The 25989-nt window shown below is 44.9% G+C and overlaps 1 protein-coding gene across 1 annotated transcript in view; it reads left to right on the plus strand.

Annotated features, from left to right (window-relative positions):
• The first annotated feature begins 4718 nt into the window (after nucleotides 1-4718).
• The window catches only part of ERICH1 (glutamate rich 1), a 73473-nt gene continuing 52202 nt past the window's right edge, over nucleotides 4719-25989 (plus strand). Inside the window, exons 1-2 of the mRNA XM_087718988.1 lie at nucleotides 4719-4872; nucleotides 21977-22135. Of these exons, the coding sequence (XP_087575114.1) occupies nucleotides 4848-4872; nucleotides 21977-22135 (184 nt within the window). The 5' untranslated portion in view covers nucleotides 4719-4847. The remainder of the gene's footprint in view (nucleotides 4873-21976; nucleotides 22136-25989) is intronic.

The raw sequence follows: 25989 nt of genomic DNA on the forward strand, positions 1-25989 counted from the left end.
ATCCATAATTTTCAGAAAGGAACTAATAATCATATGAATAGTCTAAAGTGAATGGTTTGTATTCAGACAGAATAGTGATGACTGACAATGTTTGATGCTATTGTTCAAGGTCTGGAATAAGTTTTCATTTGATATTAAATGTCAATATCCAAGGTGTCAGACAACCCACCAGGTGAATATGATAATCCACCAGGATTATATCAATGTTTTGAGTCCTAAAGAAGATCTTATTCTTACCAGTTTAGAACTGGAATAAAACCAACACCGACTCAGTACAACAAAATGGCATTAAACAACTCATCTTTATGAGAAGACACCTGACAATTTGGATAAAGGAAACAAGCCAGTGGTTTGTTCATTAAGCCAAATTTCCAAGATTTCTTAAATGGGAGCCACCGCATTTGAAAAGCCAGTGCTTATAAGTGGCCTAGCATTTGATGTTAAGCCACTGATACCACCACAAAACTATGTGACAGCTACAGTAAGAATTTTTCCAGGACTACCCACACTCTTGGTTCTCCCGTTTTTAACTAATCCACCCAACCATAGCCAAGCCCTTCTTCTCAAGAACCTCTGCAAACAGAGCATAATTAACTATCCAGTGCAACTACTCCATCTCCTGTCATTTGTGGCAGAAAGGAGTTATCTATTTCGTGGGACAGAGTCAAAGGCAACCACCAGAGAGGGGGGAGTGCACCGGGTCCCCACCCTCCCTCCCAGCAGTTTGCACTTCTTTTTTTACATAAAGGGCAAGCACTGAAAAAAGCGACCATTTTCACACTTACGACAATTGCAGCAACTCCACAGTTACATGATCAAAATTTGGATGCTTGGCAACTGGCACATAGTTTGAGAGGTCCTTGGTGCTCTCTGAGCTTTCATTACCCAAACTAGAGTGTTGTAATATAGTTGCAGAGCCACGCTGAACCACACAGGAGAAAACAAACTCCTAAAACTCCATAACATCCTGATAGTTCATAACATAACATCCTGAGATGTGCCCTACCAATGACGCCCAGGATTTGACCATATATAGACTGAGCAGTAGATTAGAAATTGTACCTTTACAGGCTGTTTTTAACCACATGCTATTGCTCCTCCTGCCTTTGTCCTATCTCAATAAAAGGGGCTCTCAGACCCCCAATCTGGGTCGCTCCATCCCGAGAAAGATCGTGTTGGCCTCATGGACCAATATTGGCCTCATGGACGAACCACGGGAACATCACACTAGAGAACATCCTCAGTGCTAATAGTCTCCCTACCGGCACTGATGATGTTACCTAGTTTGGGTAATGAAACGTCTGTAAGAGAACAAAGGAAGCTCAGAGAGCACCAAGGATCCCTCATTTCACCCCTGGACTACAAGCATTCTCCTTTATTGGCACATATTTATGATGGTTGCAGTGTCCCGGCGCTACGTGATCACCTTCTGCAATGATTCACTTAACAACCAGGGCAAGGAAGATTATAAAGTGGGGCAGACCTCACTTAAGAGCCCATCTTGCTTAGCAGTGGGAATTTTGGTGAATCGCGGTGCTAAATCAGTGTTTCTCAAACCTTGGCCACTTGAAGATGTCTGGACTTCAACTCCCAGAATTCCCCAGCCAGCATTCGCTTACAATCGCTTACAGCATTCGCTGGCTGAGGAATTCTGGGAGTTGAAGTCCGGGCATCTTCAAGTGGCCAAGGGTTGAGAAGCACTGGGTGCTAAATGGAAGGCTGCCTCTGCAGACCCTCGAATCCAACCTGGGGCAGAGTTTAACCAGGAACAGATCTAGAGCTTCCACTCAGCGTCTTAAACTCCGGAGGGGGGAAAAAAAAAAGCTTCGGAACTTGGCACCAAACGGGGCCGTTGCAGGCGGCGGGAGCCTCGCCTCGCCTCACCTCAGAGGACGCGCCACTCGCCTCCGCGGCCGGCCTTTCTGCCTCAGGGACGGCTTCCACGCGAGACCCTCCCAAGGGGGAAGCTGCCCACGGCGCGTCCCCGCTTCTCCTCCCGCCTGCCTCGAACTCCTCTGCCGCTCGCCGGCCTCGCGGGCGTCGCGTTGGGAGGCCGCGGAGGAGAAAGGCCAGGCGGTGGGCCGCTCCACCCCAGCAGCCTCTGTAGTTGTTGGGCTCGTTGTCGTTTCTCCTCTCTCTCTCTCGAAGCAGCCCGCCTTCCCTTTCTCTCTCTTTTTTAATTCTTTATTTGTTTTAAAATGTATTTCCTGTAATACATCGGGATTGGGCGGCCTATAAATTTATTTAATACTAATACTTCCCGCAGATCTAACGGGCGGGATGAGCTCTTGACTCCCCTGAGGAAACCATGAGGCGCGTCCCCGCAGTCTCCTCAGACTTCCAGGGCCCCAGAAGCCGAGGGGGCGTCTGCGGGGGGCAGCGGCGGTGTGGATCCAAGCGCCGTGTAAATTCGCCGCCCTTTTATGCGAACCCGCCTCGGTTTGACACACGGGGTCCCCAAGGCCTTCCCCCCCAAAACAAATCCCCTCAGACTGCAGTGTTTCTCAACCTTGGCGACTTTCAGTCCTGTGGACTTCAACTCCCAGAATCCCCCAGCCAGCAGAGCTGGCTGGGGGAATTCTGGGAGTTGAAGTCCACAGGACTTAAAGCCGCCAAGGTTGAGAAACACTGCAGGCTCAGAAGGTCTCCGACGGAGCCTGTGAGGGGAAACCCCGCGCGCTTCCCGGCCACTTGGGGAGCCTCGCCGCCTCTGTGGCGCTCGGGAACGAGCCGGCGAAGCGAGCGCCAGTCCGCAGCAGCAGCGGAAAGCGCCGCGCTACACGGGAGCCGAACTCCGCCGTTACATGGACGGCGGTCGGCGCAGCCAAAAGGAGGGAGAGAGATCGCGCCCGCCGACACGTCCCTCTCGCCCCGGCACTTTCCGAGGAAGCGGGATCCTCCTCCTCCTCCTCCTCTCGCTCCTCCGGCTTTTTTACGCGCTTCTCCCCGCTGCTCGGCCGTTCTCCCATCTTAGATCGGAAGACGCTCGCCCCGCAGTCCCGGCCGTTCCCGAGGGCGACGGACGCCGCTTTGGAGACAGAGGGCGTTGGGGTGGGGGGAATCTCAGGACCGTCCCGGTTGTTTCTGAGAAAGTCCTCGCCCCGAAGGAGACGCCGCCGCGGTTCCGAAAACCCCCGTTCGCCCAAAGAGGCTTTTGGGAGGACGCCGTCGCGTCTGCTCCTCCGACCCTTCCCGTCTCTCTCCCCCCGAGTTTCCCCCCTGGCGCTTCCCACCCCGATGGATGCTCGGGTTCTCTCTCGCCCTCCTAGCAGCACCTCCAGGATCCCCAAAGAAGAGACGGGGGGGACTTAAAACGCTCATCCGGCCGCCCCAACCGTCCTCAGCCATCAATTCTAGGCGCTTTAAGCCTCCCTCCACTCCCGCCCCGTCAACCGGCTCGCACGCGTGCATCCATGTCGTCGGGTAAGCGGGGGACTGTAGCCCTCCACGCCGCTTCTCGACCCCACCGACGCCGACAGTGGCCCTGTTCCCACGCAGAACCCCCCCCCCGCAGCCCTCCGTGACCGAAATAACCGCAGCTGTCACAGAAAACTCCCGTTCTCTCCAACTCCGTCCCCGCTACCCCCCTCGTCCCCCTTCCCGAAAGGAACGGCCTCCGCAACAGATGCCGCCGCAGCCCACCAGCACCGCATCCCCATCAACGCCACGTCGGAAGACCCGGAGGGGGGGGGGGAAACCGAAAGACACAAACGCCTCCCCCCCCCCCAGCCTCCGATTCCAATGGCCCCAAGTGAACCTCCCCCCTCCGCCCCCCAAGGACTATCGGGAACCCCGCTCGGAACCACCGCGCCGAGGCGAACCCCAACCGCAGCACCAGCAACGGCACAGCTTCCCTCTTAATAACCCCCCCCCATTGACTTAATCCTCCCAGCGCTTTCCGCCTCCACCTCGGACAGCACCGCCACCCCTTCCCCGAAGCCCACCCGCTCCCAGAGTTTGCGGCGCTCATTCACAGCCGCCCAAACAGCGTAGCTGGTTTTAAATCTTCGGTGAAAGGCACAGTGAAGGTGTCTGGGTGCGTGTGTGTGTGTGGAGTGGGGTGGGGGTGAGCTCCGATGCCCCCTCCTGCCTCCCCCCCCCAAAAAACCCCCCCGCGAGGGTCCTGGGCGGCCTCGCTCATTGGCTGCCCGCTTACCTTTCTCAGCGCGGACATTCTAGTGCGCTATTCATTGAGCGCCTAAGTGAGTTGCACGCTGCCTTCAGCGACTCAGGTGGAGGAGGATAGTGGTGGCAACCACAGTGGTGCTGGTGGTGGCGATAGTGAAGGTGGAGAAGAAGAGGAAGAAGAGGAGGAAAAGAGGCAGAGAAGTATGCATAATGGACATTATTCCCCCGGGTGCATTTGTCTCAGGGACTCGCGCGCGGCCGCCACAACATTCGGGGGAAAACGGCGCCGCTGGATAAGTTCCCGTGTTCCAGGCGCTGCCCGGCTGCTCCGTATAAAAAAGCGGCTTGTGCGCTGTGAGCAAAGCGGCTCCGCTCGCTGCCGCCGACCGGCTCGCTAGGCGGAATTCTCACCCTTCTGCGCAGCCGCGCACGGCCTCCCCGCACCCTCCCCCCCCCCTCGGGAGCTCGGCAGGCGGGGCCTAGGAGGGAGGTCCTCCCCGCCCCCTTGGAACGCTAGCTCAAGGACCGCCCCCTTCGGAGCAAGAGCCAATGAGAAGGCGGGGCCTCCGCAGATGAGACACGGCCGGATGGAAAGCGGAAGCAGCAGCAGCAGCAGGAGGAGGAGAAGGCGGAGTGGTCGTTTCCCAACCGGGCGCTAATGGTTCTCCCTCTGCCAGGGCTGCGGGCCTTTGCTGCTTCTATGCACCTCTCTGGGACACATGGCCTTGAACAGGAGGAGTGAAGGTGAGGCGGCGGGGCGAGCTGGGGAAGCGGGCGAACTAGAAGGTGGCTGTGCTGGAAGCATAGAAGTCCAGCGGAGATGGGCTGCACAAGTCTCTCTCCCCCCCCCCCCCCAAAGTACAGTACTGTAGTAGAGTTTGTGCGATCCATAGACTTTTTTTCTTTTTCTTTTGAAGACGGTTCGCTTCTCATCCAAGAAGCTTCTTCAGTGGGGAATGGAAGCGAAACGTCTTCGAAAGAGAAAAGCAAAAAAGTCCAGTTGCCTCCTGAAAAAAAGCACCTTTGGGACAGCCATATGACCTGGATGGCTGAGAATCTCGACAGACTGTAAGCTTTGTTTATGTTTCAGGCATGGATAAGGCCCTAATGCAGTGTTTCTCAACCTTGGCCACTTGAAGATGTCCAGAGTTCAACTCCCAGAATTCCCCAGCCAGCGAATGCTGGCTGGGGAATTCTGGGAGTTGAAGTCCAGACATCTTCAAGTTGTCAAGGTTGAGAAACACTTGCCCTAATGGCTAACAAGAGGAGTCTCAAGGCTTTTCTGTTGTTAAGGGGGTGAGATTATTTGAAGAAGCTTTGGAGAGAGATCATCAAAGAGAGGGAGAGAGAGAAATTCGGTTTGCCTGTCACCTGGGTTGGTGAAGCTGACAGATGACACGGGTTTATCTGTTTTGGTTCCACCTCCAAGAAGCATGATCCATGTGCAGTCCAGCAAATCCGGGAAATGCCATACCAGGAAAGGATGGACTGTTTATTAAGTCACACCTTAAGGTCCCAAAATTTGGGGTTGCTGGATGTCCTTTTATATCCCTGCAATTGCTAAAGAAAGTGTGTTTGTCAAGAGAGTTAACCAAGTGCTGAAAAATATATTTCGGTGAGTGATTGACGACATTATATATTACTAGTCTTTATTCCTGTAATATTGCATCACTTACTGATAAAAGTTTTAATGTTTTTAAAAGTGTGCCCAGGACCTTGAGAGGAATTGATCTATATTACAGATAAAGCCAATTTGCCAGGAATGCAGCAAACCACAATCTTGAAACCCTATTTAAAGAGATGGACCTACTATATTATACAGAGTGAGGCAGGTTCATCCATAGTGAGTAGGAGGGAGGGGGTAATCACTGCCCAAGGAAAAGATTACCAGGGATAAAGCGTAAAGTGTCACATGGTCTCCCACCCACCCACCCCTAAATTAGCTTGTAATATTCAGATATAGTAGAATAGCCTGTCCTGTTGTCAGTGTTAAAATAAGACAACAGTGGAATTTGTAAACTGGAAAACTTGACAACTTATTCAGGCTGCAAATAACTTGCACCAGCCCTGCAACTAAACCTTGGAATTCAAATTGGAATGACCAGTGGGCTACCTACTAATGGAGTTGATTATATGCAAATTACTCCTGTGATTATGTTGGGAAGACTTTTGTAAATTTTGGAAGTTTAAAACCCTTCTGACTGGATTTAGAGAGAAATATCAATGAACAGCCGTTAGCCTAGTAGAGGCATTCTTGACTACTTATTTTTTACCATGATATGGTGGGGTGGCTTTCATCATATCTGCTGTTATAATGAAATCCTAGCGTGGAAGATACAGAAATGTTTATTTAGTGTTTATATCCAGCCTTTATTTTATAAATTACTCAAGGCGATGAATGTACCAATTTTACTTCCTCCCTCTGTTTTCCCCACAACAGCCCCCCCCCCCTGTAAGTTAGGTTGGGCTGAGAAAAAGTGATTGACCCAAAGTTATTCAGATGACTTTAATGCCTAAGGCAGGACTAGAACTCACAGTAGCAATAGCACTTAGACTTATATTCCAGTTCACAGTGCTTTACAGCCCTCTCTTAAGTAGTTTACAGAGTCAGCATATTTTCCCCAAGAATATGGGTCCTCATTTTATCGACCTCTGAAGGATAGAAGGCTGAGTCAACCTTGAGGTGGTCAGAATCAAACTCTTGACAGTTGGCAGAATTAGTCTGCAAACAGTGCAATGCTGCGCTGCCACCACACAATCTCCCAGTTTTTAGCCTGGTGCCTTAATCAAGCTCTAGGTCATTATTCCTCTATAAGTGAGAAGTTTACAGAAACAGTGTTATGGCAGAAACATTATGGAGTGATATGAGTGGGGCAGCATTTCAGTGAAAATTATAAATTATTTCCATTGGCTCTAATATCTTGGGTGGAGCCTGATCATGAATCAAAATGTTGTGAAAATAAAGAATCTTATCCTGTGTGTGTGTGTGTGTGTGTATTGCGGGGTGGTGGTGGAAGATGGCAAAGTTAGTTATAACTTAATTTGCCTTAACTTCAGTTCTGTGTTAATCAGAAAGTGTAGTGAACCCTCCCTTCTGGTTCTCAAATCAAATGACAGCAAGTCACAAATTAGGGCTTGTTATTCCAGTGTTCTTCCCCTGTTTGCTTTTTAGGCTCTTATTCTATTGGTATTCAGAATGTGTTCTGAAATGATATATGTAGGAGGCAGGGGCAACTCCAGCCATGATGATTCTGGGTTTTTTTCCCCCCCTATAAGAGTATTCATTAAAAAATAAATAAATCAGGGAGCATCACCTGACCAGTCATTACCGAATCACAATCAAGATACTTGCCCCAGAGCAATCCAGAACGTGGGATGTCTGGTCTCAAACTTTTGTATGCCATGAAAAAGTTTCTTACGTTGAGGGGAGATAGGAATGGCTAGATTCATACTCCACCGTATGCTATAAAATGCCTCCCCAAATCTTGTCTCGCTGTGTTCCTAGGATTCCAACTACTGAGCCCTGTCAGCCTCAGTACAAGAAGCGTCGTGTGAGATGGGACTGACCTTGGCTGGTCTTTAAAGAAGCAATTGGGGATGGACCTAGTTAGTGTTTGCATGGTAGATACAAAGGCTTTAGGCTAGATTTAGAGCAGGGGGGTCAAACTGGATTTCTTTGAGGATCAGCATTGTAGTTCTCTGCGGGCCCAGGGTGCGAGACAGATGCCTCCTGTTTTGTGCCCTGCTTTGGCTGGCGGAGTGCTGCAGGAGGTTGAAAATGGGGCATGGGGTGGTGGCACCGTTTTGGCTACCAGAGGCACCGTGCTATTTTCAGGCTGATCCCGCGGGCCAGATTTAAGCACCCCGCGGGCCTTCAGTTTGACACCCCTGATTTAAAGGGTGAAAATATCCTAGAAGAAGGCAGTAGTGAATCTCTTCATATTATTTCCAAAGAAGGTCAGTGAAGATATGCATTGTTATATGTGAGGATGACTAATAAAATGTCTTTTAAAACCATGGTTTTAAGTACTTTGACTTTGTATGTGTGACCCCAAGCTAGAGAACGTAAACAATGATGGGCTGCTTGTCAGAGGAATAAATCTTGGTTTGCAAGAAATGCTAAGATAACGAGTTCAAAGATATGATTTGTTCACCCTGTTCAGATAGTTGGAAAATCTGAAGAGCAGCAGTTGGATAGAAGGAAAGAACATAAACGGGCATTATTAATGGGTGTGAGTGCAGCCAAAAGATGGTTTTGCTTACCTTTAAATCTATTACCAGGTTTCCCATGTCATTTAGTTACTCCAGCGAAATTAGTAGAATGACAAAGAGAGCTAGGTTTTTCACTATTTTGAAATGCAGAGAAGGGTTCTTGAAGGGGTTGTAAAACAATACCGCTATTTACCATTGGAGCTTTTCTCTGCTATTGGCTATCCTTTGGGTCAGCAAAAAAAACATAAGCAGTATAATTATTGTCAGTTCCACTCTTCCTCTATAGCTGTTCTGGCCAAATTATGTGATTCTAACGGATGGTTTTGCTAATATACCCTTCTGCTCGTCTCTCCAGAGTGTGCAATTCTTCCCTCTTGCTAAATGCCATGTGTAGCACGGAAAAGTCAAGCTGTTTTATTTATTGATTCTGTGTCATTTTTGCCCATTGCAACATTTCATCTCACAAAAGTTCACCATCACACACAAATCCCGCCTCTGCCCTCAGTTCCCCTCCTCTTAAGTTTTGTTTGTAAGAATTTCATATATATCATTTGGGGCTGTGAAGAGAAGACTGACTTGACCACATTAAGGAAACTGACAAAACATGTTTGGAATTTGGAGATATTTATCTCTCCATTCCTTGAATTGTTTTGCAAGATCATCTCTTTTCAATAGCTTAAGGCAGTGTTTCTCAACCTTGGCGACTTTCAGTCCTTTGGACTTCAACTCCCAGAATCCCCCAGCCAGCATAGCATAGCATAGCTGGCTGGGGGAATTCTGGGAGTTGAAGTCCACAGGACTGAAAGTCGCCAAGGTTGAGAAACACTGCCTTAAGGAGTCGTGCAATATGCTAATGTGTAATAGGCAAAAGGTTGGGGAGAGTAAGAGAAAGGGATGGGCTGGAAGAAGCAACTGGGTTTATATAAGCTAGATATATTTACAGGTACATTTGAAAAGGAAATGGGGAACATCTGTTTTTAACTGAGAAGCAGCAGATGGCAGCCGTTCAAGGGGAAGGAGATGAAACCATAAACATCTGGCACAACAGCCACAGACAGGTGCTTTGCCCTTCCTTGGTTTATGACCTTCAGACTTCTGGCAATTGCCTGGACTTTGGCTGCAGTTTTTATGGCAACACTGTTTTTCCAGAAATAATTTGCCCTTCCCTGGTTTTTAGGGTTAAGAACTAGTCTAAGTCACCAGCCATATGGATGATTAGAACTCACAATCTCTTGGTTTTGTAGCCCAGTGCCTTAACCAGTCTACCAAGCTGGCTCTCTTCTTGCCCTAGCTCAGGGGTGCCAAACTCAAGGCCCAGGGGCCAGATCCAGCCAGCGGCATTCTTAGATCTGATCCACGGGGCTGCCCTGGGAACAGTGAAGAACCGCTCCAGGCTGCTTATGAAAATGGGCTCTAAGCTTGGTTTTCGGCTGCCAGGGCCTCCTGCAACCTTCTGCCAATGGCAATGGAGCGCTTGGGTCACCACAGGTGCCCCCAACAGGACTGACGTTGAGCTGGCCACACCCACCACAGCCAAGCCCACCCCGGCCCCCCATACAGAACCCTGATGCGGGCCTCAATGAAATCAAGGTTGACATCCCACCTTAGCTGCTACAAAACAATATTGATTTTGTAGATAAAAATCTAAAAGTGATTGGATATGATTTGCATACCCTGTTATAATGGGTCCCTGTCACCTTAAGCAAGAAAAGCTACTTTTAATCTGCAACACATCGAGTACAGATCGGTTTATTATTGGGCTGGAACTAGAGAAGCCTAGTAATACCAAGGAGGAATATGGATTGCTGGAATATGCTAGTGTCTGTTTAAACTTCAAGTATTTTGTTACTTCTGTACATTTTATGTCATCTGTCTTTTCTGCATGCTTCACGTTTCTCCTCTCTGCTGCCCTTTTAATTCATTTTCCAAATTAAAAATAATTCTTGTAGCATTATAATTCTTGGCTCCTTTGTCCAGGGAGGCTGGAACAGATTCAACTTTCATTTGTACAAAATCAGCTCATCAGAAGCCGATACAGATCATAGCATTTTTATACAATTGGCGTTAGTTATGCCCTTTCTTCACTGTAGAATTTTATTTGCTTCTTATCTGAAGCATAACTTAGAGCAGAATCTAAGGTAACAGAAAATTAAAACTACTTTCTTGCCATCACATATTCCTTTAAACTTTATCAGAATAGGTAGTTTGTTTTTGTATCCTGTTCCTTGGATGAAGTATAGTTATATCTTTGGTTATAAAACAGATGTTGGTTAATGGAAGGTTTCAATATTAATCTAGGATGTTTTTATTGTTAGATATCACATGATCCAGATGATGGCTTCATTTTTCTATTGTCTTGTACAGTCCCTTCAACAGTAAAACAAATTAGCTACCTTATACTAGCTTTGAATTCTTACCAATTTCCAGGGTCAGCTTTCTTAATAAGTAGTAATCCAAGAATGACGAGGAAAAGATTCTTTGCATTTATTATTAAACTGAAATCATTAAAATCACGCTTGTTTTTACATAACTTATTTGTGAAAAACATCTGAAGTTTGTATTAATAAATGTACATGCTTAGTTCTTTCTGCCAGCATACCCCATAGCCCAGAATTTTGTATACTTGTAGATCCATTTAAAAGGGGGGGAAATATGAAGGTGCTCTCATATGCACTGACCACATATTGGAAAATATTCCTTATTCATAATATAGAAATAACAAAGATGAGAGACAGAGCTATTTTTGAAATGAAGCTTAAATATCTTGTTATTTAAGAATAGTTTTTAAAAAGATTCATTTGCAGATATGTATGTGAAAAGGCTCAAAACCTCTCAGGTGTTCGGGGGGAAGTGGTTGAGAAACGAGTTTTATTGATGAAGTTACTGAAATCTATGGGCATGGAATGCCAAAGGAGGTCCACATTTGGAGATCTGTACTGTACTGAGGTGGCGCAGTGGTTAAATGCAGCACTGCAGGCCACTTCAGCTGACTGCTATCTGCAGTTCGGCGGTTCAAATCCCACCAGGCTCAGGGTTGACTCAGCCTTCCATCCTTCCGAGGTGGGTGAAATGAGGACCCGGATTGTTGTTGGGGGCAATATGCTGACTCTGTAAACCGCTTAGAGAGGGCTGAAAGCCCTAGGAAGCGGTATATAAGTCTAACTGCTATTGCTATCTATTTATTAAAGGTATTGTTCTTATTTGGAGAGAAAATAGATAAAATAAAAATCCTTTTATGAGCTGGTGATTTGAGACTGCGAGTCTCATATGAAACTATAATTGTGAATCACACACATCTGAAAATAGTTGCACCTTTTTTCTACCTCTAATTCACATAGCTGTTTTTTAATATTTATTTATTAGTTTTCTTTTTACCCCTTGTTACATTATAAGTAACTCAAAGAGGTAAACATACACAACTCTTCTTCCTCTTCCTAGTTCCTGTTTTCCCCACAACACGTTGGGTGGAGTTGGGAGAAAGTGACTGGTTCGAAGTCACCCAGCCGCTTCCTAAATAGCTATTGGGATCTGCCTTGGCTCATGCGCCTCTGTTGCAAGTGCTTCTGTGCCAACTGGCATGATGGCTGGTGAGCCAAAGCTCTTTTCCTTTCACAGTGAGATCAAAATGGCATCTCTGAAGAGTTTTGCCAAGCGAAATCCTTCTGGACTCTTTAGATTCCCAGCGAAGACATTTTCATGCAGTCATTGTCAGTCACGTATTTATATTTACAACATTTCTTTTTGTTTGGAAGATTTTATGTATAAAATTCCGAACGACATTTGAACGATGTGTTTTTATGCTAACACCGTTTCACTTTACTAGCACATTTATGAGCTGCCAAACGTATTCATCTTTATGAATAACTGCACTTATATAAATATAGTAATAAAGCAGGCTACCCATGGACAAGATTGTCTCTCAAGATTCCCTCCAGGAGGAGCTTCTGGTGAATAGAGAAAGAGAAGAGACAAACAGATGTTCCTGGTTTCCCACTTGGCAATTTGGTGCACTGTGTCATTGATCCTAGTGAAGGCGCAAAGCAGGGGGCTAATTTTCCCTTCAGGCGTTCTGCACCTCCCATGATATGAGGTCACGTTTCTTGTAATCGGTTTCTGGATGCATCCGAGGGCAGCTTCCAGTGCAATTTCATCATCTCTAAGGACACCATTAGATGTTGCTGTTGTGTCCTCTTTCCCCAACCTCGTTTCTTCTTTACATTTTTGAACTTCTAATATAATCTTCAGGATATAATCTGTAGGGGTAAAGGTGAAATGTGGCACAGGTAATCTTTGATTTATGGCCACGATTGAGCCAAAAAGTTATGTTGCTAACCAAGACAGTTGTTAAGTCAATTTTGCTCTATTTTATGAGCTTCCTTACCGCATTTGTTATCAGTGCAGTTGTTCAGGTTGTTAAGTGAATCTGACTTCCCCATTGACTCTGTATGAGAAGGTCACAAAAGGTGTTCACATGATCCCGGGACAACGGTCATAAATGCTTATTATATGATTTCTTTCTGACATAGCATTGGATTCAGGGCCAGTTCTGACCTCTCCTATAGAAGAGGTTCCATAAATCTACCGTGCCATTTAGAACCGGTTCCAGCTCCCTCCCCCCACCCGTCCACACCATGCTTGCCCCGCCTGCCACTCACTGATTGGCTGGCTCACCTCTCTAAGAGTCCTATCTAAACCTTAAAGTCTTAAAGCTGTCAAGTTTGAACACCCCTGGGTTTTTTTTTCCTAAAGGGTTAGGGGTACAAGGGTCTTGTAACTTGACAGCTTTAAGACTTGCACACTTCAATGCCAGAGTTCCTGAGCCAACATGACTGGAGGAGGAATTCTGGGAGTTGAAGTCCACAAGTCTTAAAGCTGTCAAGTTTGAACACCCCTGGGGTTTTTTCCCCTAAGGGGTTAGGGGTGGAAGGGTCTTGTAACTTGACAGCTTTAAGACTTGCGTGCTTCAAATGCCAGAGTTTCTGAGCCAACATTTTGGTTGCTAAGCAAGAGCGTTGTTAAGTGAGTTTCACTACATTTTGCAAGTTGGCCACACCCACCCAGTCACATGACTGCCAAGCCATTCCCACCCGGTCACATGGCCGGCAAGTCACTCCCACAAAGCAGGCCACACCTACAGAAGTGGTTCTAAAAAAATTTGAAACCCACCACTGATTGGATTGGAAACAATAAAAGGGGAATTGATAAGACAACACTCAACTTCTCAAAGGCCTGAAATAGGCTAATTGATGTTTCCATAGTCCTTTATTAATTAATTAATTTATTTATTTATTTTCAAACTGATGGGAAGTAATGAAACGTCAAACCCCAGATGGATTCCAAGAGAGTATGGTGACAGGTCTGGATACTCTCAGAGATCCCTGTAAGGCAGGAATAATGAAAGACTGCAGTGTTTGGGGGTCAGGAGCTGCAGTGGAAGAGCTGAATTGTACATATTGGTTGAAGCACATGTTTTGATTGATTCCGGGATTTGAGGGGGCTTTTTCTTAGCTTTTTCAAACTGTATTAAACCTGTTCTAGATTTCACACTAATGCTCATGTACTGTATTTTTCGGAGTATAAGACTCTCCGGAGTATAAGATGCACATTAGTTTTTGGGGAGGAAAATAAGAAAAAAAAAATCTGCCTCTGCCTATCAGCATCCATTGGTATTAATCTGGCTAGCATCCTTTGCAAAAAGCCTGGTCAGCTTCAGCACATTAGCCTGATTCAGCACAAGCAGCTGATTGGCGGGTGGATCCGGCTCCCAGAATACCCCCAATCAGCTGTTCCCAGAGATTCAGGTTCGCTGGTTGTGAGCATGTGCTTTGGGACTGAACTGCAGCTTCAAACATGTAGGTGATCTTCTTGGGGCGCTCCGGTGAATACAGCAAGCGCAGCACGGAACCGGTCCAAAGAGGCAACAGCTGTTCAGGGCTGCCATTTTGACCTCTGCGCATCGTGTTTTCAGTGTCTGAACACTCTGTTTCAGACCCATTCATGGCTGCGGGGATTGCTAGAGCGATGCGCAGAGGCCAAAGGGTGGGGCTACATTCAGTATATAAGACGCACCCATATTTTCACCCTCTTTTAGGGGGGGGGAAGTGTGTCTTATACTCTGAAGAATACAGTATGTTGCCCACCTTAAAAATAACAAAAACTATGCCCAGTTATTTTCAATAGAGGCAGAGGGTTCTAGATGTTGCAAAAACTGGCTTGGCAAGCTGCAAGAGACCCCAAGGGATGAGGTTGTCCATCCCTGTTGTAGGCTGCATTAAATGTGGCCTTGTGACAAATACTGTTAACGTCTGATTTTTCTCTGTGAAAAGAAGTTTGTACTTGGCCAATGTTCTTTTGAAATTGGAATCGTGTTAAAGAGAACCTTGAATGTATTCCGTCAGTGCAAGAGATTGATTTGTGAGTGCAGGGTTTGCTCATTTGTGAGTGTGGTGGTGGTGGTACATATGCGGCAAGTGATTGATAGGAAAACTAGGGATTGAGAGACTGCATTTGGGGCCGTGGACAGTGGAGCCTCTTTTAAGTCTAGAAAATGCCACTCTTGCCTTCGGTTGCAAAACTATATTCTTGCTGCTGTGGTCTTCTGCACACGTGTATGTGTTGGTTCACCGACAAAACCGCAAAGCCCTTTTCCACGCCGACATAACCGCAGAGGGCAAATCCGTGCCGTCCGAAGCGCTAAGCAAAATGCTTTTACTAGCATTCAAAAGCTAACCCTAACCCTAAACTTAACCCTAAACCTAACCCTAAACCTAACCCTAACCTTTAACTTAACTTAAATTGGCTTTCTGTCACCGCGCTGTTGTAAAGCGCCCTTCTGTCGCCGCGCTGTTGTCACCGCGGTGATGATGTCATGGTGATGACATCACGGTTTTAGCGATGTGGTTTTGTCGGCGCGCTTTCGTCGTGCGCGCTTTTGTCGGGTCACGGTATGTGTTTGCAACATACACTTTTTTCATACTGTGCAACTCTGCTCCCAGGTGTTTGTTTTGTCTTTGGAGAAGTTATACAAGCTGCTTTCCCCTCTTCGTTTCCCTGTGATATTTCTTCTTTTCACTGAGATATGCAGAAGCTTCCCTGCAGCCATATCTAGATTAATAGTAATAGGGGGAAAATCTCCCCAGGCACATAGAATATAATTTCCCCCCATGAAAGCAGCTTTCAATATGGTTTCTGTTCACAGTAATAACTGTGAACAGAATGATTGTTTCAGGTGCCTTATTTAGAATACAAACAGTCCATGGTTTAAAAGAGAGCCGAGCTACATTCCCTGCTTTTCTTTTGCCTGAAATTTAAAAAAAAAATCTTTTGGAGGAATATATTTATTATTTACTTGGCAATTCTAGTAGTTATCCTTACTGCACAGATGTCATTTTCTTCTCAGCTTTTTCTAATAACGATGGCATTATTGAAGTTTTCTTAGTGTTGTGAATTGTGTCTATGAATCTGCCTGGGGTATCCATGAACAAACGACAACTTTGGGTATTTTACCATTAACCCTTTAACATTAAGTGAATGACTGTAATTTGTAGGTCTTTTCTTGGCCAAGGCCAAGCATGTGAAGAAAAACTTCCCCATAGAAGAGGCTAAAAGGAACGCAAAATCTTTTTCCCAGATACATTTGACAGATTATAAAACCTATTATTTCAAAAGGATGTGTAGATTTTCAAGCAAGTATGATTTGATAACAAAAGTTTCATGGTTCTAAATAAGTTGACTGCTGGCTGTGCCTCCAAATAATGTTGGAAAGAGGCAGAATTTCATCCAGGTTAGACCGTCGCTTCTAAGAAGAGTATTTTTTCTGCCTTTAATGCGCATCGGGGACTGGGGAAATCTTCCCCTTCAGTTGTTGGGGAACAGTCATTCTAAGCTCCTTCACCAATTGTCATCTTTGCTAAGGGAGTTGCAGTTGGGCTGCATTTTGAGAGCTGTTTCTTCTTCAACCTAAGCTGATGTTTCTTTTGCAATTTGAAAGTGGGAGCTCATAGACTGTAATTTTGCTTCTCAGTTAAACAAATGAAAACAGCTGGTGTAGTTGCTGATTCTTATATCCATTGACTCTCTCTCTCTCCATCCCTCCCCCTCTCTCTTCATTTATTTGTCTATTTTGTATAAGTTTCAGCAGAAATGACCTGACAAATTCTTGAAGCTAGGTATCAAAACTTTGCAAAACTTAAATGTCCTGAAAAGTCTTGTTGGCTAATAGGAAGGCTACCTGATAAATCATACGACTGCCCTGCCATTGTTATTAAAACAGTAATAAATCAAATTTTGCATAAGGCCAAATAAAACCTACAAAGTAAAAATGTATGCATAAACTTTAAATTTATTCCGTACCACAAGGACACAAGCAGGAGATGATAAACGTTTTGAGGGACCTGCCCTGCAGCAGTACAGAAGAAAGAGTATAGTAATCTGCCTTTATAAAGGCCTGTAACTCTCCCATCAAATATAATCAGGAGAAAATGAATAGTTAGTGTAGGTTGGACTGCAGCTCTAAATTCAGGAACCATTGTGAGATCTTTGACCTGATCCCTATTTAATGCACAACTGGGAATAGTCACAAGATGTTAGTTTCTGGACCAAGGTGGTTTTCCAGCTGGATGGAAGGTTTCTGTTCAAGTGAGATGGGACAGCCGATATAGAATCTAGTTAAGTTTATTCTGCTATCTAAACTCTGTTTTCTGTCCTGGATTCTAAGGCCAATCTTAGCAACTCCTCTGGCAAAGACAGTTCTGAATAACTTTGATTGTACTCAGTCAGTCATTTTATTTTAAAGGTCAATGGCCAATAAAACAAACAAAAGAATGATAATTGATTATAGAGTAAAATAAACTTTAAAATCATATCACAGTACAAGTAAAATCGTAAGTTAAACATTTAAGAGTTTGGAACTGTAAAACCTAATAGTATAAAGTATGATGCAATTTATGTATGGCAACAAATAACACAATAAAATTACCAATTTGAAATAATGTAGATTATAATTAGACTAAAATCTATGGAAAAGTCGTAATGAACCTTTCTTGAACAAATGTAGTGATTAATATATGAGGAAGAATAATGCGTAAAGAGTGATTATGGTTTCAAAATGAAAGTTAAGAGTCCAATTATAGTGACTATTTATATTGTTAAAACAATTCCTGCAGCTCTTTAAATTAAGACAGAAATAAGATTCAATTGACAGTAAGAACATAAAACATTAATAAACAATAGAAACTAAATAACTGCATTTGTAATGTTTCCAGACAGAAAATACCTAGGAGAGCCTTGAAAAGAAATGCCGGTGAATTGTACAAACTATGGAAGAGTGTTTAGCTGTAATCATTGAAGTAGAATCAGATTAGCCTGATAGTAACCAGCAACTTGAGACCGGAATATTTGGGGATGAGTGAAAATAGTAATTTGTGGTGTCTGTGGAGATTCTCAGACATCCAGGTTGCCCCAAAGATGCTTTTTCAAGAGGAAACTAGACTTTTGTTGTTTTTCCTTGAAGATGTTTCTCTTCTCAGCAAAGCGTCTTCAAGGAAAAACAAATACATTCCAGTTGCCTCTTAAAAAGCACCTTTGGGACAGTAATTCCTTTTGGAACCTGGGAGAGGAGCTGGCAACAGCACACAGGCCCACAGAGAGGGCTCTGTGTGCCGCCTCTGGCACGCGTGCCATTGGTTCGCCATCACGGATTTAGGACGAGGGGTAGAATTTCCAGGACCGCTGGTGGTGTTAGGAGACTTCGATTTGTTTCCCCTTGGGGCTGGGGTTGGAGCTGTTACAACAACCCTGGTCCTATCCACAGAAGGCCAGATGTGGGTCTGTTTTTGGTCTCAGAGCAGACAAAACGCATTTGAAAATGGGAGAGTTTTTGCTTCTTCTCATGAACAGATCAACCAGAGTTTTCTTTGGCGTGACACTGGATTCTCTAGTTCACAGAACTAAGTCATAGAAAGATTGGCTGGCTCTTTAATGGACATATGTAGAAAGAAAGATACACAGCTCACCCTTGAGCACAATTTGACAAACCACATTAAGAGACTTTTAATGAAACTATAAGTAAAGTTTGTTACATTGCATTTCTTCCCAGAGCTTCAGATGACCCATGTCCTCCTCCTCCTCCTCCTCCTCCTAATTTTTCCTTTCCAAGAGAAAGAGATTGATTGGTCCCAGGTTCTCTAACGAACGTCCGTAGCTCAGGTGAATTTGAAAGGTAACCTTTTTTGGTCTTAGTCCAATACTGTTATGGCCGGTAGAGTAACTCTCCCCAGTTGTGCCCCCCCCCCAGGGGTGCTGAAACTGGGATCTATAGACCTAGGATGTTAGGGAAAGGTGTATGGGGCCCTCTTCCATTCAACAAGAGATCCTGTATCCCAGAGGAAGCCGAGGGACACAAAGACCCCTTTTTATGTTAAGAAACTTGACAGATCCCACATGACAGTAGTTCTAAGTTGGCAAAATATAATGTGACAAAACGCTAATAATCATGAGCAATGCTTTTAAAAGGTTTGTATTTTATTAATCACAGCATACATGTGCAGCTTAAAAACCTAGAGATAGATAGATAGATAGATAGATAGATAGATAGATAGATAGATAGATAGATAGATAGATAGATAGACAGACAGACAGACAGACAGACAGACAGACAGACAAACACCTGCACAGACACAAATGTTTGGGACGAAACACTCTTGACAGCCTGCTAAAATTCTTCAAAAGGATGGTGACATGACTTTTCCTTCCAATCCTTTTTTCTGAGCTACGCCCTTAATTAAGAAAATGTAAAAAAATTGAAAACTGAAAAGATTTGTTTTATGACTTGAACTTCTTCCCCAAGGTATTTATGTTTTTGTTTCATCGAGAAAACGTTTCCCTGCATACTTTGTAATAGTTGCATTACTTCCACCGTCCCCCTCATCTTCCAAGATCTGCAGTCCACAGTTCGGGAACCAGAGAGCTAGCGTGGTTTTAAGGCGCCAGGCTAAAAACCAGGAGACTGTGCATTGTAGTTCCATCTTAAGCATGAAAGCTTTCTGAGTGACCTTGGACCCGTTAATCTCTCTCAGCCCAACCCACCTCACATGGCTTTTGTCGTGGGGAAAATAGGAGGAGGAAAGGGGATTAGGTATGTTTGTCACCTTGAGTTACTTATAAAACAAACGCATACATACATACCAGTGGTGGGTTCCGGATCCCGTTGCAACCAATATGGTGGAACAGGGCCAGGTGTCCACCACATGAACACGTGCAGCACATGCACACGCATGCGTACTTACTGCCCATGATGGTCCACAACGCCTCTACAATGCTCCAGCTGCTCGGTGGAGCGTCGTGCAGGCGCTATACGCTCTGCACATGCGTAGAAGCCCCAAACAGTTCAAATACAGGTAATGAGTGTGGGTTGGCAGGTGGGCCCTCTGGAGCACCGTACCAGAACGGTACCTGGTGCTCCCAGCAGGCACCAGTGCACCCATACCAGGGCTACCGGTTGTATCCCACCACTCATACATACATACATACCTGCATTTTTCGAAGCATAAGACACACCTTTTTCCCCCAGAAAAGAAGGTGAACTTCTGGGTGCGTCTTATATACTGAATACATCATTTTTTGGCCTACTGAAACCCTGCCCGCTTTGCAAAAATGGACATACAGAGAGTTTGGGAGGCTTGCAAAGTGCTCCGGGGGGCTGGGGAGGGCAAAAAGAGCAAAACACGGGCCGTTTTTCCTTGGTTTTGTTCCCCCCCCCCAGCCCCAAGGAGCACTCTACAAGCCTCCCAAAGCTCTGTATGCCTTTTTTTTTTTTGCCAAAAATGAAGACATGCAGAGGGTTTGGGATGCCTGCAGAGTGCAAAACTTTTTTAAAAAATTTACCTCCTCAAAATCATGGTGCGACTTATACTCTGGTGCATCTTATAGTCTGAAAAATACAGTACATGCATACATACATACATACATACCACTGCTGTCCTCAATCCTATGTCTTCCTATGTTATATTTTCAACCTTGAGCTCTCCTGTATAAGAAGGCTTTTGACACAGGAAACTGGAGTGCCTTAAGCTTTTTCTTGCGGGAAGGAGAGCTGACGTCGCAAAGACACGACATGTGATCTTGGTGCTATGAGATCGCAGTCGAATTTCTGCTGCTGGATGGTCCATTTGGACCTAAACCATCCCGCAGAGATGGTGATTGAGAAGGGCACCTCCTGCTGATCTCAAGGACAACGCAAAGTCCCTGAAAGATCCAGCAATAACCTTTCTTTGATCATTTGAGATTCAAGATTCTTTCAGTTTGCTTACTGACAGGGATAGTAGGAAGAGCACAAGTTGTTGATACAGGTGCCTTTTTGGAACTTCTATCACTAGCTATTGGAGGGAAGACAACATTTTTACTTGAAAGATAATAAATGAACCTGAAGTTTATTAAAATAGCCTTGAACCCTATAGTGGCAGTGTCTGCAAAATTGAAAGAATGGCTCAGCAGGAAAAAGAAACTGTAACATTGCAAATGATTATGTTTGAAATTCAAAATCTATTAATTGTGACAGAGAGAATTGAAAAGAGATTGGAGAATATGGAATACAAAACAGAAAAATCTGATGTAGAAACTAAGGATGTTTACCAAATGAAGAAAGTGGAGGACAGAATTCAAAAGATGGAAGAAAAAAATGAGCAAAGAGATAAGAAAGCTGTGAATACTGATAACAAAGTGAGCGTGGTTGGTAATGGCAAGAGCGGAACATGGAAAGAAGAGATGGTTGGATTGGAACTCTACCCCAGACTTCAAAACACAGAAGAAGAAAAGAGAGAAAAATTGACGGAAATAAGGAGAGAAATCTTGATAGAAACACTAGAGATAACCAAAGATAAGCTGATGGAAAGAGCAGATGTTGGGTTTCAAGCTTTTGTGAGACACGAAAGGAACAGCATATTGCCAAGGGAGATTTATACAAGATTTATTAACAAAAGTAACTAAAACATTAATGTTGCAAATGGCAAGAGATATAAGACCGTACTCTTGCTGGAGGGATACAGGTTGATGCCATGAAAATGTATAATAAAAATTAAACTAAATTTAGTTTACTAGTAGTATGTATAAAATGAAGCGACAATACCTATAGTTAAGTAATGGTTAATAATGATAATAATACATATAGATATATTAGTTTGATAATATGAAATTTTATATAAACAAGACATGGAGATTATGAGAGGAGGTTTAAAAGCTTTATCTAGAATATGTTATAAAGATGTATTGTGATTAGATGATCTTAGGATGATTTAATGGAGTGTTATCATATAATCCTATTCTAGATTTTGAATATTATATATAAAAGGATGTAAAAACAATTATAGTCAAATTAAGGTTGAGATATAATAATTGTGATATAGGTGAATTTAAAATATGCGATTTGATATGAAAAGCAGGTGGTGACTATGGAAGAGATGCATGGAAACACTGTAGCCCACTGACACACTTTCTACTATTTGTAATGGAAGATGATGGGTTTTTTTATTTTTATGTTTGTTTGTTCTTGTTCAAAAAGAAATAAATTTTTTTTTAAAAAAAAAGCTTTTTCTTGCTTTATCAAGACTTTAACTTCTTTATTATATTGTTACTTCTTTAGTGTTCCAGAAGAAAGTCCTGGAAAAACTCTTCCCTGCTCCTGTACTTCCCGATGTGGTTTCCTCAAGCGTGGAAAGCCCCACTCTTTTGAAAGGAGCAGCTGCAACTCAGGAAGAGGCAAAGAAAGAGGCAGCTTTGGAAAAAGATTCCAGGGTCCAAGGTAACGTTTGCATGTGTGCATTGGCGTGTGAGTGTCCATATACATCAGTGGTGGGTTGCAGGTGGTACGCCCCGGTACCATTCCGGTACGGTGCTCCGGAGAGCCCACCCGCCAGCCCGTACTCCTTGCCTGTCTTTAAAGCCTTTGGTGCTTCCGCACACAGGCATGGCGCGTACAGCGCCTGCGTGATGCTCCGCTGAGCATCTGGAGTGTCAGAGAGGCTTGCGGAGGCATTGCTGGAAGGTAAGATGCATACGCTCGCCACGCGCGTTCATGTGAAGGACACCGGGCCCTGTTGCGACCATACCAGTTGCGACGGGATCCGGAACCCACCACTGATATACATGATAATTAAACGAGAATTTCCTGTAATGCCCAACTAGTTCCATTTTGCTTTGCTGTGATATCTAAACCCAGTCAATCAATGTCAGCAAGTTTGATGATGTAACAGTGTTTGGATCTATGGAAGTATCAACAGAAAGTATCCAAGTATCCCTAGAGTCAAAACCATCTCTTTTGACTCCGGGGATGTTGGCAACCTCTTTGCTGGGCTGCTGGCTCTCAGCCTCGGATGTTCTGCCAGCCAAACCATGGTACGTTTGCCCAATCTCCCACACCTTTGGCACTGCTTTACACACACGTCCATTAGTCTGGATCTCAGGACATATATCAAGCACTAAAACTGGAAGACTTAAGACAGGAAGACATATCGGTATTTGTTGATAAGAGAGAAGTAAGATTAAATACCGTATTTTTCGGAGTATAAGACGCACCTTTTTTCCTCAAAAAGGAGGCTGAAAATCTGGGTGCATCTTATACATCGAATATAGCATTTTTGCCTCCCGAAGCCCTGCCCCCTTCCCCAAAATGGCTGTGCATACCCTTATTGAGGCTGTCAGAGAGATCCTGGGGGCTGGGGAGGGCAGAAATGAGAAAAAATGGGCCATTTTTTGCCCCCCCCCCTCCAGCAGCACTTTATAAGCCTCCATAAGGCCTTGCATGCAATTTTTTTGACAAAAAATGGGCCCGTTTTTGTGAAAAATGGGCCATTTTTTGCTCCCCCCCCAGGAGCACTCTGCAAGCCTCCCAAGGCTATTCATGCCTTTCATTTGAAAAAAAAAGGGCCCGTTTTCGTGAAAAACGGGCCGTTTTTTGGAGGTTTGCAGAGTACAAAAACTTTTTTTTTCCTTTTGGAAAGCTCTTTAACTGATGAGAAATACATGGATCAAGTGCTGGGCCAGCAGAAACAAAGTCTTAAGGTTTGTCAGCGATTTCCTTCCTCAGCACATGGATAAATACACCTGGAAACATCTACCTACCTACCTACCTACCTACCTACTGTATTTCTCTCTCTCTCCCTCTATCTACCTATCAGCTACCTACCTACTCTCTCTCTCCCTACCTATCTACTGTATTTCTCTCTCTATCTATTTCTATTTGTTTCTCTCTATCCCTCTCCCTACCTACCTACACTCTCTCTACCTACCTACTGTATTTCTCTATCCATCTTTCTATCTCTCTTTCTCTATCCCTTTATCTACCCACCTATCTAACTAACTACTCTCTCTACCTACCTACGTACTTTATTTCTCTCTCTCTCTCTATCCCTCTATCTACCTACCTACCTACCTACTTTTTTTTTAATTTGCCTCTTCAAAACCTTGGTGCGTCTTATACTCTGAAAAATACGGCAATCCTGGCAATAAATAGCCACGGAAAGGGTGGGACATGTCTGTAGTAGCCTTAGCTAGCATCTCACAGCTGAGCCAGCATTTTCCTCTAAGCTTTCTCCAGAAATTGCAGGCCGATCACTCAGCAGAGTTTGTGCTGGCAGAAACTGGAAAGCCCCTTTAGAAGTGGAGCAGATAGAGGTGCCATCCTGGTGGGCTAGAGTCATACTCAGAACCTCTTGCATTCATGTCCTTCACAAATAGTTAGTGGGCCATCTATGCCACAGCAAGCAGGGTGTCTGGATAAGCCCTGTATCTTTATAATCCAAAAATGATTTTGGATGAACTCAAAATGATATGTTTGGGGTTTAATTGCTTCTTTGCTGCAAAGCTACACCCAAGACCATTTTTACTAAAGTTCTTGGCTTCAAGTGCATCAGTATGAGGACGCTGGTTGATTATTTTTGCCTTTTAGGTGAGATTTGAGCATTGAATTGCTGTATTACAAGTCACAGTTTTAAAACAGTAATAGTACTTTACCAAGGGAACAACGGCTACCGTGTTTCCCTGAAAATATGACAGGGTCTTATTTGGGGGAAGGGTTTATTGTTTTGGAGTTGCTGGGCGGCTGCTCTCTTGTGAGCGGGTTCCCAAAGAGCCGGGCACAGCCTCATGGGTGAATGGCTGTGTTGCGCTGTCGCAGCAGCGCAAGACAACAGCCATGAAGCGACCACACTCATGAGCAGCCACCCGGCAAACCCCCTTTGCAGCCGGGCACAGCGCCATTCACTTACCTAGGGGTATCGCCAAGCCGCATGAGTGCCTGTTCGCCACTGCTCGGCTCATGCGGCTTGGTGCCTTCCAAATGGCAATGAATGGCGCTCTGCACAGCTGGAGAGGGGGGTTGCACGAGCAGCTGTTCCGCTCTCGCTCACCCACCTCCCAGCCTCACGATGCATGGCCCAGCTCTCATTATGGAGCCAGGGCACCACCGCCGCCACCATCCCCAGCCTGGCTTTTTCCGTGGCTTCCAACCCAAGTCTTTTGGCAGTGACTGCTCTCTATGGTTGTGGGCCAGCTGCCTGTAGAGCATACAACCATAGAGCGTGCGCCCAGAGTGGCTGCTCATGAGCGTGGTCACTTCATGGCTGTTGTCTTGCACTGCTGCGACAGCGCAACACAGCCATTCGCCCATGAGGCTGTGCCCGGCTCTTTGGGAGCCTGCTCGCAAGAGAGCAGCCACCCAGCAACCCCCCTCTTTGGCTGGGACAACGCTGCTCACCAACCTAGGGGTATCCCAAAGGCGCCAAGCAACGCAATCACCAGGTTCCCGTGGCTTGGTACCTTTGGGATACTGCTAGGTTGGTGAGTGGCGCTCTGCCTGGCTGGAGGTGGGGGGGTGGGTTGTCCAGGGGGCTTATATGCGTGGGGGGGGGCTTATATTTTTGTCCACCAGAAAAATGGACATGGCTGTATTATGAGGACATGTCGTATTTTCGGGGAAACACAGTATCTACAACTAGCATTTTTTAAAACATAAAATATTAGCAAGGCAAAAATTAACTTCAGAAACTAAAAACATATCGTAACTATTCAGACAGCAGGTGCAAAACAAAAGTCACCTTTGATAATGTGCCACTAAAACACACCTGTGAATTGTAAATTGCCATCTTTGAAATACTGACAAGTGGACCCTCAGGAATTACTCCTTAGTATTCAGCTGAAAGGAAGAGTGGATGTAGATTGGTTAAGCTTAGTTCACATTCAAAACAGCCGTGCATTGAATTATGATTTTTTCCCCCTGTACATACTCCCTTAAAAAAAATCCCTTCGCTTGTGAAAATAATGCGTCCTTTGGCCCTGAAGTATCATCTGGTGTTTTTAAATCGAACACAATGCCTGATATTACAACCTGAGAGCCATGGCTGTGCAGTGGTGAGAATGCAATATTGCAGGCTAATTTTGCTGACTGCCGATTGTCAGCAGTTTGGCAGTTTGATTCTCATCGGCTCAAGGTTGACTCAGCCTTCCATCCTTCCAGGGTGGGTAAAATGAGGACCCAGATTGTTGGGGGCAAGAGGCTCACTCTGTAAACTGCTTAGAGAGGGCTGGAAAGCACTGGGAAGCGGTATATAAGTCTTAAGTGCTATTGCTATGATGCAATCAAGCATTCTAATCAAGTTG

Source organism: Thamnophis sirtalis, unplaced genomic scaffold, assembly GCF_051295495.1.
Source record: "Thamnophis sirtalis isolate CommonGarterSnake01/CBP01778 unplaced genomic scaffold, rThaSir2_p1.2 scaffold_6, whole genome shotgun sequence".
Lineage (NCBI taxonomy): Eukaryota > Metazoa > Chordata > Lepidosauria > Squamata > Natricidae > Thamnophis > Thamnophis sirtalis.